We start from the raw sequence: 20206 nt of genomic DNA on the forward strand, positions 1-20206 counted from the left end.
GCCTTTGCCTTCTGCCTAACCAGGGTGACACAGAGCCCCTCTCTAGGACCTGTGATCCCCCAGGTTTTTGGCTCTGCACCCCAAACTTCTGTGAGAGCCCCAGCCCACTGCCAGGGCCTTTGTGACATCTTCAGAGATTAGGACACCACACCTGCCCTAACAATTACGCTATTTGAAGCTAGTCACTTCCAACTGGGTCTTTTATGTCTGTGATACTTGGTTATTAAGGGAAAGGTAAGCCATCCCTCAGTGTCCTTTTTTCTTCTTTATCCTTTTCTCTTTCTCCATTACTGATTCTCCTCTTCCTTCCCCCCTAAGTCTTTACTTTTCCACTGTACCCTCTGGGATTCTCTTTCCTTGTAACCTTCTCCACCTTCCTCCTCACACCTACTCTGACTCCGCAGAATACCCTACCTTCTGCCTTAAAGTAAACCTGGGTCTCTCCTTCACATGTGACCTTCCTGTCACACCTCCTGTTATTGAGGAGACTTGTTCTCTTATATGAACATACTGTGTTTGGTGATGGTGATGGCACTATCCTGTCTCCCCACTGCTCCTTTCATACTTTTATAAAGGTTCACACTTACCCGTCATGTCTTTCTTGTTATCAGACTTGCTGTCTGTCCTTTTACCTCCGGTCCCACATGGTCTTCATTTTCCCCCAGTGTTGGCTCTTTGCCCCACTTGCCACACCTCCTCCCACCCTGTGCCGGCCGCTGTGCTGGGATTTACATACAGAAATTTGTTCCTCACAACTTTCTGGATTGGGCATTACCAGGCTCACTTTATGGGTGCAGAGAGGTGGGTAACCAGGGTCGCAACGTGAGCAGGTGGCATAATTGCACCTCAGACCAAGGCAGTGTGTCTCTGGAGCCTGTATTTCTGTCTGCTAAGCTATTTTTCCCTAGTGTGCTTCATGTCGTGTGTACCTTCAATGCCTGTCAGTAGGGAATTGGTTAAATTGTGGTTCATCCAAACCATGGAATACTCCACAGTTATTAGAGCAAGAGAGCAATGCGTATGTATAGAAAAGAATCTCCAAGATCTATTAAAAGAAAAAAGCAAGGTGCAGAACATTTGTGTATGTGTGGAGAGAATCTGACATGTCTGTGCCTGCAGCACCCCGAAGCCACGCAGGATTTGGATTTCTCCAGTCGTTTTGTATACTGACTGCTGTATACTGTATACTGTATACTGTATAGTAGACTATTGACTACTGTAGCCGTCACGAGCAGGTATTTCTCACAGGTTGCGCTTTTCCCCGTGGGAGGAAGACAGCATCGTGTGGTATGTGATGTGTGATTCTGGAGTCAGCACTTGGTTCTTAAATGTGTGGTCTTGGGCAAGTCACTTAACTTTTCTGAGCCTCAGTTTTTACAACTTTAAAATGGGAATGATACCCATCTTGCAGAATAATTGTGACTTTTCAGATAATATTTATTCATTGATTCAACAAATATTTATTCAGCACCTATTATGTGCCAAGCACTGTTCTAGGCATGAAGGATGTAGCAGTAAACAGCTTTAAAAGTTCTGCTCTCATTTAGGTAACATCCTAGTGAGAGTAGAAACACTTACAAAATAAAGTAGATCATATGCTATAAAAGATGTTGAAATCTATGAAGAGAAAACCGAAAAAGAGGGGTGAGTGTGAATAGGGGTGCCGTGGGTGGGGCGCAGGTTTAGTTGAACAGGATGGTTAGAAAAGTCCTCACTGACAAGGCATGTTTTGAGCGAAGACTTGTAGGAGCCGAGGGCACACGTAGATACCTACAGCAAGAGCGTGTCATGCCGAGGGGACATAAGCTACTTGTCCAAGGTGGGAATGGACTTACCGGTTTGAGAACAGCAAGGATGTCAGGTGACGTGGGGTGACGGAAAGGGATGCTAGGTGAGAGACGTAACAGGAGCGAGAGTAGGCCGTTTAGGCCCCTGCACGGTTTCAGATTTTCTTCTGCATAAAGTCTATCTGGCACAGCAAGTAGTGGCCGTGATGATGAGGATGCTACCAGGATGCTCTGCTCTTGGGGTGGAAGTATGATAGATGGGGTGACATTTAGGATTCTTTCAACAATTATGTTTCATACCTGTGGAAGAACAGCATAGTGTAAGAGAGAGGGGGCACTTCCAAGACCAGAGACCTGGTCCTCAATCCTGTTCTGCTGCTGATCCTCACTGAATGCCAGCTTCATCTGTTACATGGAGGGTGATTGTTCCCGCTCTGCCCACCTCATAGGGCCGATGTGCAGAGTAAGAAAGAAGTAAATGTCTATAAATGCTTTGTGAACAGCAGACTACAATACATAGGAAGCACACAGGGTGTGTTTGCTGATTGGACATGGACTCAGGAGCCACTGACAGTTGCCTCGTCTGTGCGAATGTTCCCCAAAATGAGGCACTCACTTAACGAGAAAGACTGCACAGCTGTCACATTTCTTTTTCACGTTTATTTGTTTACTTTTGTGTGTGTGAGAAAGAGAATGGGAGTAGGGGAGGGGCAGAGAGAGAGGGAGAGAGAGAGAATCCTAAGCAGGCTTTGCGCTGTCAGCACAGAGCCCAACGCGGGGCTCGAACCCACGAACCACAAGATCGTGACCTGAGCTTACCCGACTGAGCCACCCAGGCGCCCCAGGCCGTCACGTTTCTTCACTTGGATTCCGTGTTATAGTTAACGCAGGCTGCAAATGGATTAGTTCCTTGGAACTTAATGTCCCGTTGCCACATCAAGGTATACGTGTATTGTCAGCAGCTTAAGGCTGAACCTTTGCACTGAATTTACCAGTTTCACTTTCACCCAGATCAGAGCTCATCATGATGACGTATTGAACTGGATCAGGAAAGTAGACTTAAGGTGCTTTACTATTCAAAAAACGAGGTAGGTGGTGTGCCAGGTTCAGAGCTTGCCTGGCATGAGCACCCTTTTGATGGGTGGGTTCCAGAATGTGCAGTCTGTGCAGGCTAATAACTAGAGGTGCTGGGCTCTAGTTACGGTAGAGAGCACAGAGCACCAGTGACTCCCCAAGCTAGCAAATCTCAGGAAAGGAATTAAATAGAAGCCAGCTGGGGGATGAGGACCTTTCCTTCACGCTGAACTGGGAAACCAGTTGAGCCCCCAGGAGAGCTCTACCTAGAGCAGCAGCGGCCATTTATTGAGTGCTCACTCTGTGCCTAACACTTTACATCTTAAACATTCTAGAAAGATTGTCTCTCTTAATCCTCAAAACAGCCATGCAGTAGGCATTACCTTTTGTTATGGACTGAGTTGTGTCCCCTGCCCCCGCCGCCTTAAATTCATCTGTTGGAAGTCCTGACCCCTAGTACCTTATAATTTGACTCTTTTTTGGAGATAAGGTCACCGAAGAGGTAATTAAGTTAAATGAGGTCATGAGGGTGGGCCCTAATCTGCAATGACTAGTGTAGTGTCCTTATAAGAAGAGGAAGTTAGGATACAGGCACACACAGAGGAAAAATCCTATGGGAGACACAGGGAGAAGGAAGCTATCTGCAAGCCAACGAGTGAGGCCTCAGAAGGAACCAACCCTCCCTGACACCTCGATCTCAGACCTTTAGCCTCCAGGACCATGAGACCTTAAATCTCTGTTGTTCAAGCCACCTGTTCTGTGGTACTTTGTTATGGCGACCCCAGCAAATTGATACGCCCTTGTTTTAAAATTTTTTTTTTTTAATGTTTATTTATTTTTGAGACAGAGAGAGACAGAGCATGAATGGGGGAGGGTCAGAGAGAAGGAGACACAGAATCTGAAACATGATCCAGGCTCCGAGCTGTCAGCACAGAGCCCGATGTGGGGCTCAAACTCACGGACCGCGAATTCATGACCTGAGCTGAAGTCGGCCGCTCAACTGACTGAGCCACCCAGGTGCCCCAGATACGCCCTTGTTTTATATCTGAGAAAACTAACGACCAGAGAGATTACACAAAGCTGGTGGATGTTCTTGCAGTTCTGGCTAGGGAGAACTGGGAATGAAGTCCAGGTGTGTCTGGTTCCAGACATGTCCCACCGAGCCCTGAGGTTTCTGGCTTACTGCTGCTTCTCCTCACTTTTGAAACCACAGCTGGCATCCAGATCTTTGCCCACTGTTCTGTTATATTGTACTTTCCCTTGCCACGCCACTTTTTTTTACAGGTGAGATCCTGGACAGGAATAGCATAAACAGGTGGCTTGAGTTAGGGGCTTAGTGAATCTGGAAAGATTTGTCTCTGGGAATTTCCTTCCCAGTTCTCCTCTTGCCATGAAACTAAGGTAAAGAGGATTCTCTGCAAAGTGTTTTTGTACCTGTTTAAAAGAGGTGTTGAAACTTCCCCCGAATGGGATAGATACAAATAGTTAGTTTTGCACTTACACTGTTGCTGTCACTGAGAAGTTTGGTGGTTCTTCACCAGTCCGAGTCACCTAGATAACTTTAAAAAAATACCTAAGTCCTGCTCCTGCTCCCAGATGATCCATTCTAGGAAGAATGGTATGGAATCTGAGTACCCATAAGCTCTTTTTCCCCCCTCGTAAGTCTTCCCTGATAATGTTGATGTGCCCCATCAGATGGAGAACGCTTAAAGTTGTGGAATGACTTACTTTTCTTGTTGGTACTTCTGAACCATAAAAATGGTTGCATTCCAACAACATTAGCATCTTAAAATAGAACTCTTACATTTTAGCTTTCATTATGTAGGCTTCTGTATTTTCCATGGTTCTTTCAACTTTAACACATTTTGAGGATGGGAGGCTATGATAGGAGCCACTGTCCTAACAGAAGACCTCTAAGCCACAAGAATTAATGATTCTCTGGTCATTAGTGGGTCTGAATGTGAAAGCCTGGAAGGTAGACACTACCTAACATTTTTGAAATCTGTCTCGAGTTTATTTGGTACACAGTTGCATTTTCCACCCGTTCCTCCAGAGGGCACCAGAGTTCAGAAACAGTTGTGGGGGAGTTGAACAGACTGGTCTTTAGGCTAGAAACTTTAGCCGATAAGATTTGAGCTTTTATTTGTGGGAGGAACTGTGTATTCTCTTTCAGAGCTTCCTATTCTTTGTTCACGCTGTACTCAGTTTCTATATTTTATGCAAAGGATAAAGAACAATGTTTTATTGTCAGGATAGTGGCTAGTGATGCTGAGAACCCCAGGACAGGGACTGAGGCTGAGAACTCAGGTCCTCAGAAGAGTGATTTCTAAAATTCTTTGTGCACAATTTTCAGTAAAAATGTTTACTTTATGTCTTCAGTATATGGATATGTGTGAATTATGTGCATATACAGTTTTACTACCATATACCTTATAAAATGCACTCTCCAAACTAGAATCTGAAAAACAGTGAACAAAACAATGCAACAGAGGCTCTGTTTTCTTTTCATACTCTAGCAAGGGTCCCTTTGGAAGCCACTGATTTAGAAAATGACTTTTCCTTGAAAAAGGATTTGGGGAAAGCATAGAGATTGATCTTGGGGTTGTTTTGGCTGCAGGCCTCTAAATCTAACTCCAGTTGTCAATTTGAAAAATTTTTTTTATTTTTGAGAGAGAGGAGAGAGCATGAGCAGGGGATGGGCAGAGAGAGAGGGAGACACAGAATCCAAAGCAGGCTCCAGACTCCTGAGCTGTCAGCACAGAGCCCGACATGGGGCTCGAGCCCACGAACCATGACATTATGACCTGAGCAGAAGTTGGATGCTTAACTGACTGAGCCACCCAGGCGCCCCTCCAGTTGTCACTTTGGAGCCTTCATGAAGAGTGGGCTCTGCAGGGAAAGCTAGGACCTGGCAGTCAGGGAAAGAGTGCCCTTCTGGGGAAGGCTCACTGCCCTCACTTTGCTGGAATTTCAGTTTAGAATGTCCCAGGTACAGTGCCAGAGAATAACAAAGGGAGTAAGGCATATCTTAAATCCCATTTCAGGAAACCCATCTTCTAAAGCAGACTGTGGTGCACAGTGTAGGGGAACTTAGGCTAAAGTTGACTAATAGACTTAAGTCTGGGGCTCCAGGTTTGCTACCAAAGTTCTCTCTGCAGCATCCCCAGTCTGACCTAGAGTGAGCTGTTGGAGAAAGGGAGATGGAAAAAAGGACCTGGTTGAGGGTATGTGTAGTATTCAATAAGGAATTTGGTGGAAAAGTAAAGGAGGCATGGTTTTATCTGGACTCTTCTGAGACTCCTTGCCTACCATCCAACCTATGTAGCCATAGATTGAATTGAGCCATGAGGGCCCAGTTGGGGCCAAATCTTGCTCCTTGGTGACCCACAAAAGTATCACGTTATTATCTGCCTGGTAGTTATCATATATTTGAAGCTCCAGGATACATCCAGTTGCTGTGAAGCCCCAATTCTAAAATTAAGTTTCTTTTTGAACTTAATAATCAAAAGAGAGGCCGCTTAATAAGTTCATATGTAAGCAGTCAAGCCATTCCATAATAGAAAGAAAAAATTACATAATGAGTTTACAGAGCTTGACAGAGTCCTATAATTTCACAGAATTAAACTGGGATTTTATTTTATTTATTTATTTTTTCAACGTTTATTTATTTTTGGGACAGAGAGAGACAGAGCATGAACGGGGGAGGGGCAGAGAGAGAGGGAGACACAGAATCGGAAACAGGCTCCAGGCTCTGAGCCATCAGCCCAGAGCCTGACGCGGGGCTCGAACTCAGGGACCACGAGATCGTGACCTGGCTGAAGTCGGACGCTCAACCGACTGCGCCACCCAGGCGCCCCTAAACTGGGATTTTAAAGTAAGGCAACTGGTCAAATAAGTATGGCCACTGAACAGAAGACTAGAAGACAGCTACCCTAGTGTTACATGGAAATGTTTGCCCACTGTGTGCCAGTGTTAAGGCCACGTCTCCACAGTGTGCTTGACCTTAGGCAGATACAGTTTGACCTTTCATTTCCCTAAATGTTAAGTAATCATAACTTGGTCTAACAAATTACATTGAGATTTGAAAAAAATCCACTTAGCAGCTCTTTATTTAAGGGCAGAATTTTGTTTCCATTCTGAAAGCACTGTATGCTCATTTAAAAAAAAATGAGAAACTAGAAGAGTAGAAAGGAATCCCCCATCTTCCCACTGCAAAGAAAACCACCATGAACGTACTTCTTGTATAGTTTCCCAGTGTGTGGGTGCCTTTTTTGTGAAGAGGATGCTTAGCTAGAGAGTCACTCTGGGAGGAGGGAGACAATGCTGGGCTATTGGCTCAGGCAACACCTGGGCTGCAGGATTAGAAGTACCTATTTCTAGGGGTGCCTGGGTGGCTCAGTTGGTTAAGCATCTGACTTTGGCTCAGGTCATGATCTCACAGCTCGTGGGTTTGAGCTCCACGTCAGGCTCTGTGCTGACACCATGGAGCCTGGAGCCTGCTGCAGACTCTGTGTCTCCCTTTTTCTCTGACCCTCCTACATTCACTTTGTCTCTTTCTCTCTCAAAAATAAATAAGCATTAAAAAAATTTAGAAATAACCTATTTCTCTGTTGAAGCCAGTCCAAATGCATTAATGGGTCATGGGAGGACAGCATACAAGAATGTGAAGGCAGTTTCTTCTGGGAGCCTGTGATTACCTTGTGTTAGCCATGTGATAGCTAATGAACTGAGATCTGCCCTGCAAGATAAGCTTTTTCCCACCTCTGTTTGAACTTGCCTTTTCTTTCCCTGTGATAACAATAGAGTTGAACACATGCCCCAGGTTTGGTGCTCTCTATTCTTGTGTCTTTTTGGAAAAGATGTAACTTCATCTTCTGTAATAAACAACATCACAGGTTAGACACTATGGGGACCGTTGGATAATTTTCCTTATTGGAGAAATTAGAAAATAAGCTCCAAGGGAAGCCTGGAGCTTCCAGTTTCTACCCCCCCCCCCCCCATCTACTGCAGAGCAATCCTTTTATCAAATACAACAAGAGCAAATTACTAGAAAAATTAAAAGAAAACCACAAATTCAACCATAAATTTTAGATTCACTAGGCTTGAAATTACTGTGGAATTGCTATAAAATTCCTAAATGCTTTTTCTCATTTCTGTGGTTACTGTACTGGATTGCAGACCACATGTTGAGTTTTGTAAGAGTGGGGAATGGAGAAAAAAATATATACATGTATATGTATATATAATTTTGGGGATAGCCTATGAATAATATACTTATCAGCTGTTAAAGCTATAAAAGGACACAAATATAATTTTGTCCCTTCACTTCTTTAACAGAAGAGGAAATGGAGGTGATATAACTTGCCTAGGGTTACATGAGTAGTTAAGAGCAAAGCTAGAACTGGTTTAGTGTTTTTTTAGTTTAGTATACTCTCTGCTTGTGTCATGTGGCCCTTTAATCTTTCAGTGTCCCAAATGCCAAAACTGGGTTTTAAAGTAGCTTATTTTCTTCTAGCATTAAATTTAAGGAGGTAGACATAAATGTCTGATAAAAACTTCATTCTGGGTGACATATGTATAGATTTGATTATTCTGTCACTGAAAATATTTCATTGACTCATTGGAATTGGGAAATGTCTTGCATTTGATATGTTTTGTTTTTGGCATTTAGGTTTTCCTAGGACATTAGTACAGGCTGAAGCCCTGGACAGAATCTGCGAGCTGGATCTAGTGATCACTTTGAACATTCCATTTGAAACACTCAAAGACCGTCTCAGCCGACGTTGGATTCACCCTCCCAGTGGAAGGGTGTATAACCTGGACTTCAATCCACCTCATGTGCATGTAAGACTATACAGGGCCCTTTGACAGACTGACAAGAGGCACAGCATTTCGGTTGTAAAGTATAGGAAGGATATGAATAGATGATTCAAAAAAGAACAAATCTACATGGCCAAATGTATTTGAAATTTTTCATTCACTAGTGGTCAAAGAAGGCAAATTCAAGTTTATAACATCTATTGCTGGTGGGGATCTGAGAAAAATGATACTCTCATCTTTATCAGACCTAGTATTTGTAGTCTTTTTAAAAAGCAATCTAGCAATGTACATTAAAAAAATTTTTTAATGTTTATTTTGAGAGAGAGAGAGAGAGACAGAGTGTGACTGGGGGAGGGGCAGAGAGAGAGGGAGACACAGAATTTGAAGCAGGCTCCAGGCTCTGAGCTGTCAGTACAGAGCCCGATGTGGAGCTTGAACTCACAAGCTGTGAGATCATGACCTGAGCTGAAGTCGTCACTCAACCGACTGAACCACCCAGGCGCCCCTACATTAAAATTTTTATTTCATTCAACCCTCCACTGGCAGTATAGGTTATGGAAATGAAAGCACTAGCAGGTAAGATCATGTACACAGTGTCGCTTATTCCTTATTCCTTATTGGTTTTAGGGAAAAACAAAACAATCTGAAAACAAAAATGAATGCTCATTTGCAGGGGATGATTAAATGAATTAGAGAATATCTACATCTTGTAGTCAGTAAAAAGAAAGACTTTGTGCTATATACTTTGACCTGAAGAAACATTTCCTCCAGGTGTATTACTGAATATGAAAAGCAAATAGCACAATGATTCCATTTTTGTAAAACAGTGACTGTCTTTCTTTACACATATCTGTTTGTGTGTGTGTTTATAAGTGCTCTCTGGCTTCATAAGACCAGGGATAAATGGTTAACACTGGGTCTGGATGAAGAACTGGGGTTAAAGTGGGCGGGGTCATGGGAGAGATGGGAGTAAGGATGTAAAGGGGGAAGACTAGAGGAATAGCAAGTTCAAAAAAACAGCATGTTTACATAAAATAAGCATGTATAAAGGTACATGTTTAAAGAAACTTCTTTATTTTTTTAAATGTTTATTTTATTTTTGAGAGAGAGAGAGAGTATGTGTGTGCAATGGGTAAGGAGCAGAGAGAGGGGGGGCGGAGAGAGAATCCCAAGCTGGCTCCATGCTGTCAGCGTAGAGCCCAACGTGGGGCTCGATTTCATGAACTGTGAGATCATGACCTGAGCCAAAATCAAGAGTCAGACGTTTAACCGACTGAGCTACCAGGTGCCCCAAGAAACTTTTTAAGTTAATGAACTCATTTAAAGAATTACTGTTCTTTCTGGTAATGATAGGAATTAGTTCAATATGATTCTTAACTCCAATTATGGGGAGGCAGATAGTATTATTTTTAATCCTCCAAATGTGAAAGAGGTGACAGTTGTATCTTATTGGATTAATGTGTATGGAGTAGGTAGACCTGAATATCGACAGAGTCAATAATTACTACAGAAAACCATCTTCAAGAGGGTAAGGATGCCTTACCAGCTCATGAGCGCCATTGATAAAGTTCCAGTGAGTCTTATTCATTTGGGCGAAATGAACTAGTTGCCTTTTGAAGTCTTTTTTTTTTTTTTTTCACGTTTGTTTATTTTTGAAAGAGCATGAGTTGGGGAGGGCCAGAGAGAGGAGACACAGAATCCAAAGCAGGCTCCAGGCTCGGAGCTGTCAGCACAGAGCCTGATGAGGGGCTCGAACCCACGAACCATGAGATCATGACCTGAGCTGAAGTCGGTGCTTAACTAATTGAGCTACCCCAGTACCCCAGAAATCTTTTTAAAAATATAGTAAATACTTCTGGAATTCCTGTATTAGGTCCCTTCCTCCTTTCTTTTTCAAGAAGCTAGTAGAGGGGGAAAAATGATGGAGGGGAAGAGAGGGTTCTGAATACGCACTGAAGTCCAACACAGATGCTTCGCATTTTAGCTCCTCCTAGCCCTGCTGAAGCAAAGATTCTCTTAAAGTTTGAGAACCTTTAATATTAAGTTGCTTTCCAAAGACTGGGTGTACTAAAAGAACACCTGCAGTTATTACAGTGCTGCCCCCAAAGTCAGCAGTGGAAGTGCTAGTCTGGGCTACCTCTACCAGCCACTGTGGCCAGGCTGTCCTGGAAGGAGGGATGCTGTCACCCCAGCATCATTCTGCTCATTCTAGAAGTAGTTGTTGTATTTACTGGTGCTCTGAGGTCCTAGAAATGACTTCTGAGCTTTTCAACCATAAGTAAAGGGGATGAAAGTAGAGGTGATGTACAGCTTTCCCCCACCCCCATCTCTCCTGTTGTGTCAGGGTAACAGCCATGGAATACACATGTGATGATTATGGGGCTCACCAACAAATCATAAGCATAAATTATGTACCCAAGGCCCTGAGCTGTGATGGAATTTTAGTGTGTTTCAAATTTATAGCTGGTTTCTGATTATCCAGTTGAGTTGCCTGAACCTTTTGGTTCTGCTCTAGCCTGCCTTTTGACACATTTATTTCATGTGACTATCTCCCCTGGTGGGTAATAGCCGTGGACACAGGAGGCAAGATCTTCTTATGTGCACGTTGCCATTTTTAAGTAGATATGTTTCCTGAGAAGGTTAAAATATGTCAAAAATCAGGTTCTTAGAATTGCAGCTTTTCAGTTTTCGGAATGTTTGTTCTTGTTTATCATAGGTATATGATTCATGCCTATTTAATCTACCTTTAGGCAAGTCATTATGTGATCTAGTAAAATAGCCTGAGTAAGATTAATCTCAGAAAAGGATTTGAAAGCTAGCAGAGGTAGGAGAGAGATACCTTCTCCTAGATCAGTGTTCTCCTAAGTAAACCACTTGGTTCTTTGAGATGATTTATTTTCCTTATTAACAGCTCAAACTTTAGAAAGCAAGGCAGTTTTAGGAATATTTAGAGGGCCAGAGTGATAGTGTCTAAAGGTCGTTTATTGTTGGGGGAGGCAGCATGGAGTTCTAAACTATAAATTGAAAATATCATTTATCAGTAGCAGTGTAACATGTTCAGAAAGATCTGAGAAGTTAATAACAATTTCATGTCAGCTCTCAATGGATAAGGTTAACATACTGTTAAGAGTGTTATTTCTTTTTTTTCAACTACTTTCACTATTACCATTGTCATCAGGCCTAATTCATCATGTGGGAGGGGTCAAAGGTGAATACATGGGTTTTGCATAGGAAAGTTTTTCATCTATGGAATGGCCCAGCTATTGGCCATATTAACCGGTTTCTCTGGTATTTGTAGGGGATTGATGACATTACTGGTGAACCATTAGTCCAGCAGGAGGATGATAAACCTGAAGCAGTTGCTGCCCGGCTAAGACAGTACAAGGATGTGGCAAAGCCAGTCATTGAATTATACAAGTGAGTGTGCTTCAACATTTTCATGGCGGAGGGCCAATTAAAACAGTATGGTGCCCAGTGGGAAGGACACTGGACTGAGGTAGGGTAGTGTTTCTTTAAGCTAGATAAATCCTAAAGGCCCAGTTCCTCCCTGCAGGTCAGGTGAAATGTTGGGGGTTGTACATGGGAGATATAGTCCAGTTCTTTTATGCTGAAATTCTTGTAATACAAGGACCGAAACCTGATCCTCTCTGTCTGGTTGTAAAATTACGTGTAGAATTATATTCATCTTTCTTTTTAAGGAGCTGAAATAATGGCTTATATTTTGACACTCCCACATATGTCATTTGGATGGAAGATTAGAAGGGACCTCTTGACTAGCTATGTCTAGGAGGGAATTTAACCAAAGGAAAAAAAAAAGCTAAAACTATAAGCTACGGATGGCAGATTCATATGGTTCCGGGGGCCAGGCAGGTATTGGAAATGAGTGTCAAACCTGGTATGGCTGTGTTTCCTCAGGAGAAGCAGAAATCTGGCTTTGTGTGTATGTGGGGGCGGGGTGTGTGTGTGTGTGTGTGTGTGTAAATCCCAATTTTTAAAACTATTAGCAACAGATAACATTTTTAACAGCGTGCAAACCAAACAAAACCCATTTGCAGACTGCATTCAGGACAGCTGTCTACAGCCTCCGCTATAAGTCAATTTCTGACCCTTCAGCTCCCAAATAATTTAGCAGGCCTTTAGATTAGAAGTTCCTGATCATGTTACTATGATCTATCCTGTGTTTTGTGATCTGTTGTAAGTAACAAGGGTTTTATAGTACCAAAATTTGTAAATGATCTGTTTTGTTTTGTTTTAAAATTTTTAATGTTTATTTATTTTTGAGGGAGAGAGAGACAGAGTGAGGGGAGGGGTAGAGAGAGGGGGAGACACAGAATCCGAAGCAGGCTCCAGGCTCCGAGCTGTCAGCACAGAGCTGGACACGGGGCTCAAACTCACGAACCTTGAGATCGTGACCTGACCTGAAGTCAGATGCTTAAATGACTGAGCCACCCCGGTGCCCCAGTGATCTGTTTTTTGAAAGTGTGTACTGAGGCAAATTTGGTATTGTCCATATAATGTTATTCTTGGATATGTTTTTCTTTTTTTTTTTCTTTTCTTTTTTTTTTAATTTTTTTAAACGTTTATTTATTTTTGAGACAGAGAGAGACAGAGCATGAACAGGGGAGAGGCAGAGAGAGAGGGAGACACAGAATCTGAAACGGGCTCCAGGCTCTGAGCTGTCAGCACAGAGCCCGACGTGGGGCTCGAACTCACGGACTGTGAGATCATGACCTGAGCTGAAGTCGGACGCTTAACCGACTGAGCCACCCAGGTGCCCCTCTTTTTTTGTTTTTTTAAGAACATGCGAGCCACAGAGAGGGGCAGGAGAGAGAGAAAGAGAGAATGTTAAGCAGGCTGCATGTTCAGTGTGGAGCCTGTCGACGGGGCTCAGTCCCACGATCCTGGGATCGTGACCCGAGTCAAAATCAAGAGTCAGACACTCAACTGACTGAGCCACCCAGGCGCCCCTCTTTGATATGTTTTAAATAGGAGAAGAAGAGGTGGCATCATGCTAGGCATGCCAGAGTTGTAAAAGCTGTGGCCTTATTTAAGTATCCCCAAGTGCAGGTGTTGATACATTTGCGGGGGCTGCTTTGGCACTTAGCAGTGTGTGTGATAGACCATGAGATCATGCTTGCTTTATACCCAGGATCTTCACCTGCCCTAATATCATGTTAAAAAGAAATCTAAGGGTCGCCTGGGGGGCTCAGTTGGTTAAGCATCTGACTTTGACTTCGGCTCAGGTCATGATCTCACAGTTTGTCAGTTCGAGCCCCACATTGGGCTTCCTGTTGTCAGTGCAGAGCCTACTTTGGGTCCTCTGTCTCCCCTCTCTCTGCCCCTCCCCTGTGCATTCTTTCTCTCTTTCTCTCTCTCTCTGTCTCAAAAATAAACATTTAAAAAAAAAGTGAACCTAAAATGTGTTTATGTGTTGGATTTTATTTTTCAGGAGCCGAGGAGTGCTTCACCAATTTTCTGGGACGGAGACTAACAAAATCTGGCCCTATGTTTACACGCTTTTCTCAAACAAGATCACACCTATTCAGTCCAAAGAAGCATACTGAGCCCGCCCAATGAAGAACCAGGAAGATGTCATTCATTCAGTTGTATGTGTAGTATTGGTGCCGTGTCCAAATTAGAAGCTAGCGGGGATAGCTTGCAGCGTCTTTTCTAGTCTAAATGGTGAACTGAAATGGAAACAAATGAGGAGAAAGAGTTAATGAAGAGGCTCTTCTCTGCCTTTCTGATGAAGGGTCACCCACACATGTCTAGGATGTCTCTGCACGTCTCAAGCCCTTCACAAGAAAGCAAGTACAGGCTGGATTTCAAAGGGTGTATAACCCAAACTCTAGCTGATTTCTGACCATCACATTGTTGCCATAGTAGCCTTTTAACACGTGATGGTGTTGGCCTCTGGTTCTCCCTGCCCCCCAAAGGCTGTTGAACCATAGCACCAGGTGGCCTGAGAATGCCAAGGGCAGTAGCCCCGGCCTTGTCCCAAGTTCTCTGGTATGTGCCCTTCCTGGTGACCGTGCGATTGAAACCAGTTGCTCTGTGGTCACTTCTCTGGCCTTGAGTGACTGTCCACAATTAGCTTTTCTGTTCGGAGGGATACCTTTTTCTGCCTCCATGCTCTGTAGAGTCTCTCCTTTTTCAGACATCCTGGAATGAAAGGATTTGGCTTCTAGTATTTTTATTAGACTGTATTTTGGTACATCTGTTTTCTCCCTTCCTAGACTATGAAGTAATAGATAGTTACTGCTTTTATCTCTCTCAGATTCCTTTCTAAGAGCCGAGAGTGAGGGGAGGGTGTCCAGATGCTTCTTGCAGCAGGAACTGAGCTCTGCAGAGGGTCTACTTACGCTGCTGGGCTGACCCTCATGGGTTGACACTGCTCTTTTCTTTTATCATGAAAAAATAAAATCCTCAAAGTCTTTGGGAGTCTTCAGAAAAATGGGAGATACTACATGCATGTTAAAGAATCATATCTTGTGTATAGAAGTAATAAGACCATATGGAATTACTGCACTAAAAGAATAGTTTAGCTTTTTATTCAAGACAAAAAAAATGTATTTTGAAATGCTGCTAAATATTGATGCTGACAGTGTTTTTCTCCTGTGAGTGACCCAAACATATTATAAATAGTTGGTAAAGGGAATGGAGCCTGTGGGTTGAGGGAAATGTTGCACTAGCTGTGCCCAGACTGAGTATGACAGCTTTGTGATTATGGGAAAACAAATTCTTAATTTTTTTTCTTTCTATTCCAAAGATGCTTTCTGTGGGGTGGCCATTAAGTCTAGAAATATAGATGATACAATTTTGTCATTCTTTGTAATGTAATATCAATAAACCATTTATTAAAGATTTGCCTGGTTTCCAGACTTGGTGGCCACCTAATGTAATTCTGGCTCTCCTCTGGGAAGGACAATGAAATTTATTCCTGTTGCCTTAAAAATAAATACCCCTCTTCATGCATCGTGATTGTCCCTGAGGAGGGTTCTTTGCTATTCCTGAGAGTGACTTCTAACTCCTCATACTGAAGAGAAGGGGGGGCGAGGAGCCTATTTCAGCACGCCTCTGGTGTTGCAATGCATTGTTTATTTTCTGAAGATGTCCTGGAGAATCTCCAGTCAATTCCCTGGCAGATGTGTTCTGTATGGTAATGATTGCATCTTCCTTACAAATACTGCCCCGCTCTTGACAGTTCCTCTCCTCTATACCTTCGTGAGAATGTTCTTTGACTACCTTAGTGGAAACATAGACTGGTTTCCTCCTCATTCTCTGAATCACCATGTTACTTTTTGGGTGTATGCAATGGAGATGCCCAGTTCAGGTCTGTGAAACATCAGTGCATGATATGGACTTCTAGTGCTTTAGAAGAGCCATGTTTGAATGCCGGTTGGTGGGGACAGGGTGAAAATCAGACCTGCAGGTAAAGCTCAGGTTTCCTGGGGAACCAGGTACGGAGAAAACAAACCTGATATGAAGAAAGTTGCACAATTTAGACTAGTACTGCCATGGAGACAGTTTCTAAAAACTAGGAAAAGTAGAGAGTTAAGGTTGTTTTATGGGTAATTCAAGAGAGGAAAGTGTGTGTCCTTTTGGAAGTAGAAAAATCTACATGACTCTTCCTTTATTTCTCTTTGTGTTTAACAGACTCCCTTTGGAGTTTTTGAGAGAGTTATGGGAAATGGCTGGTCCCTGATGCCATACTCTAGTTCTCAATCCTTCCCTCCTCTCCTCCAGCAGAATAGATAGTTATAGTTATAGTCAGTGTGGGAGCCTCTCAGTGTCTCAACAGCATTTGCTGTTTCTGTGCTTGGTGAGGGCCCTGTGCTTGGTGAGATCGGTAAAAAAGACAAACACCTTTTCCATGCGTCTTTGAAAGATGATACTTATTTCATGTTCAGTGGCCTAAAAAGTCTATTTCAGATTTTCTTCAACAAGCTCTCTAGCATTTTCTCCAGTAATTTTGTAAAAAATTAAAATTCTCTTGAAAATATTTTGATAAAAGCTAAAGGGACATCTTTTCTTGGTTTTTCTTCTACTGCCACAGATACGGTTCCTTCACAGTTCTGCAAAGAGAGTAATTTGGGTGTCTATAAGATTCCTACCGGTCCACATATTCTGTGATTTAGCCAGTTGTGAATTAATTTTGCTTTTCATTGTCTGAACAGGCTTCCCACTTACTTAGAACTTGGAGACATTGCTGTGTTTAATATCCTTTAACACTAAGGCAGACATAAAATAAGTATCATTAACTGAAGGCCTTTGGGCGATAGGTAAAGTGCTAGGACCTTAGCAAACACTCATTTAATCTTTCAAGCATCCTTTGAGATAGGCATGAGGCCATGTTTATGAACAAGGAAGACAAGGGTCAGAGATGTGAAACATCTTGCCCAGGCTCTTGCTGCCAACAGACCGTCCAGCCAGGACTCACACCCAGGTTTTCCTGATTCTGCAGCCTGAGTTTGCTCCTGGATGTTAACTATCTGTGTCCTGTCCCAACCAACCTAGGGTGCTGAGCCTGCTTGATTTTGCTCGTATTTCCAAGTGGCCTCATCAAAAGTAGCAGAAGTGACATTCAGCTCTATATGGGACTGTTCTCCCCCTCCCCGCTTTGCTTAAGCAAAGGGAGCTGCTAGAGGAAGATCTGAGCCTTTGATCTTCTTTCCTAACTTCTCACTTATAAAATGAAAGGCTGTTGAAATAGGCTTGGGTCCAGGCTAATCTGTGGAGGGGTCAGGTTCCTTCATGTTCCTCACCTACCTATGCTTTTGGTATCCATGGTATTGTACCCCTAAGAGACCTTAACACTTCAGCCGCCTTCAACTCTAGTGCTCCCTATAGATCTGGGCTTCTGGGAGTTAGATGCTACTCACTTTTCTTCCCTGATACCAGGAGAAATCACTCCCTCACTCCCACCCCCAAATAAGGCCCTGATGATAAACATCCTTCCTGAAGTGCTGGCAGGTGATGGAGCCCCCAGCATACCATCTTGCCTATGTCACATTGCATATTAACATGATCCTGAATGCTACATTCACACCTTTGCCTGCCATCTGATGTGGCACTGCTTGTCATGCACAATTCTGGCGGAAACCAGGGGAGATTGGCTTCCTGTGTTATCCGCCCTGCCCAGGGTCACTCCCCACCACCCTCCAGCAGCCAAGCTCAGATGAGCTCCAGCTTTACCCAGAGTGTGCCCCTCCCTTTGGTAGGGAAGGAAAAAGGTAATAACAGCCAATGGATAAGGGGGATTCTTGGAAAGAGTTACTGCTGTGGCTTTGCCCACCTACCACTTAAAAATGTTGTTGAGACAGGATGGTTTTAGATAGATGGGTGCCTGTGCAAAACCATAAATAGGACTGTTAGAAAATTTAGTTCACTAAACTGATTTCAGTACTTGACTTTAGCTGTTTAGCAGTTTAAACAGCTTACCAGCCTGCTGGGGGTCCTGCTTAGGTCATAAAGACCACAAATTGCAAATATGTTAAGGCATAGGCATTCCTAGTAGTTCCTGTTTATCGGTACTTAATGCTAAGTGCATTATGTGCATTGTCTAATTAAATCTGCAGTAGTTACCCTAACGTAATAGATGTTTTAGTTATCTTGCCTCTGTGTAAAAACTGCAATCATTCTGTTCACTTAAGTTTGTATTTTCATGTATCTATAGGGATTAATCAAGAAATCCAAAAGGGCCTTTTTTTGTACCTTTTCCTCCTTTGAGTTCCCCATTCTAATTAATAGGTAAAGCAGTGTTATTTGATTGTACCTGGAATCTTTGCTTTTGGCACTCTGGTGCTGAGGCAAGAAGTGGGCACTCAGTGGGTCTTGGTGGTAGTTGCACACTGTATACACAGAGAGCATATATCTCATCTGCACTCTGCTGAGTTACAGGATCTCGGGAGACATTCATATCTACCTGATGAATTTCACTTATTACCTTTCATTTAAAACACAGTATCTTTTTTTGCTGCATTTAATTTTGCCAGAGAGGCAATTCATAAGGCCAAGTTGTGTTCTTAGTATGAATTGCTTTCTAATTCCCCTGCATTTTTAGTAACTCCCTGGTCTATTTGGTGTCTCAAAAGGAGAACCTAGCAATGCAGCCTGTTTTTTTTTTGTTGTTTCGTTTTTTTTTGTTTTTTTTTTTTTTTTTTTTTTAATACGGGAGTGTGGTCTAGTCATAAGTTATCATCCCTTTCCACATATAACTGATCCAGTCTGGTTTCTAGATGAAGAGTGTGCAAGAGCCAGATGTTGGGAAACCCATGAAGCCGTATTTCAACTATGAAGAAAAATATACTTCCTGCATCTGTTGAGATATACTATAATTACAGTTGTTCATAAATGCCATACCTTATCTTTCTTTTAACAAATTGCACAATTCTTGCCAAAATAAATGCCATTATTCTGTATGCTTCAGGGAAATTCCCCCAATTTGATCAGTGAGCATGTGTGTGTGTGTGTGTGTGTGTGTATGTGTGTAGGGAGAGGGAGGGAGAGATGGTGAAACATTTCCAAGGGGACAAGAGCCCTTGGATGGCATGGATGTGCATTCCTTCCGGGTAATAATTACGCTATTCCAGGAAACAGCATGTGTCTTCCTGGAAATAAAGATTTCCTATCTATAACTTTTGCAGGTTACACCAAGTGCACCTTGTGATTCTCCCTGGGGTTGGTGTGTGTCTAATTCCATTTCATAAAACCTTTCTTCATTTTAAAGCTTTGGCTGTGAAGTCAGAAATGTGCTAAATAAAAACAAACTGTTTTGTATTTAATTTAGAGAAGGGTAAAGGGAAGAAAAAAAAAACTCAGTCTTTATGTAAGCTCCAAGGTATTAGGGCTTAGAGGGTTTTTCTAGTTTTATGAGAATTTGTACTACTGATTTTTATATATTCCTGTTTTTGAGATGAACAGATCTCTGGGGAAATTGTTGCATTACAATGGCGTTTCACTGTGACCCCTCTCAAGCTCAAATCTGTTCTCTTAAGCCAATGACAACTTGTCACTTCGGTTTACTGTCCTGTGAAAAGTCAGCTCCAGTTTCCCAGAAGTTGTGTGTTTACGATGAGTCAGTGCTTCAGTGAAAGTTGTCAGCCCTCTTGATTTGGGTGTATGTGCTTAATTCAGAGTATCTAAACCTGTAGTCTAATCTGTACATGCTCTCCTAACTGTTAATTGTTATTGACTATTTTGATTATCTTGCTTGAAGATTGATTCGTACTTTTTAATTTGATAGAAATAAAGTTTTTTTTCCTGCTTATAACTAGTGAATTAATTTAACATTTGTATTGCTTTTTACACTTGAGAGTATACATCTTCACAGCTCTTCACATTTATGCTATTCTGTGACCGCTTCATTATCAACATTGTTACCTCCAATTTGCAGATGAGGAAAATAGTGAACACAGTGTTGCCTGGATGAGGTGACAGTTGGTGGCAGAGCAAGATCATGAACGTAAGCATTATGATCCCCAGTCTCCTTTTCTGCAACACCATGTTGCCTCACTTTGTATACA

At 42.6% G+C, this 20206-nt stretch overlaps 1 protein-coding gene across 7 annotated transcripts in view; it reads left to right on the top strand.

Moving 5' to 3' along the window:
• Nucleotides 1–19950, top strand: part of AK4 (adenylate kinase 4) — a 73877-nt gene extending 53927 nt beyond the window's left edge. For all 7 annotated transcript variants that reach the window (XM_045477697.1, XM_045477699.1, XM_045477700.1 and 4 more), the window contains 3 exons: nucleotides 8533–8705; nucleotides 11980–12098; nucleotides 14131–19950. In XM_045477697.1, coding sequence (XP_045333653.1) covers nucleotides 8533–8705; nucleotides 11980–12098; nucleotides 14131–14245 — 407 coding nt within the window. In that variant the 3' untranslated portion in view covers nucleotides 14246–19950. The remainder of the gene's footprint in view (nucleotides 1–8532; nucleotides 8706–11979; nucleotides 12099–14130) is intronic.
• The last annotated feature ends 256 nt before the right edge of the window (nucleotides 19951–20206 follow it).

This window comes from Leopardus geoffroyi, chromosome C1, assembly GCF_018350155.1.
Source record: "Leopardus geoffroyi isolate Oge1 chromosome C1, O.geoffroyi_Oge1_pat1.0, whole genome shotgun sequence".
Classification (NCBI taxonomy): domain Eukaryota; kingdom Metazoa; phylum Chordata; class Mammalia; order Carnivora; family Felidae; genus Leopardus; species Leopardus geoffroyi.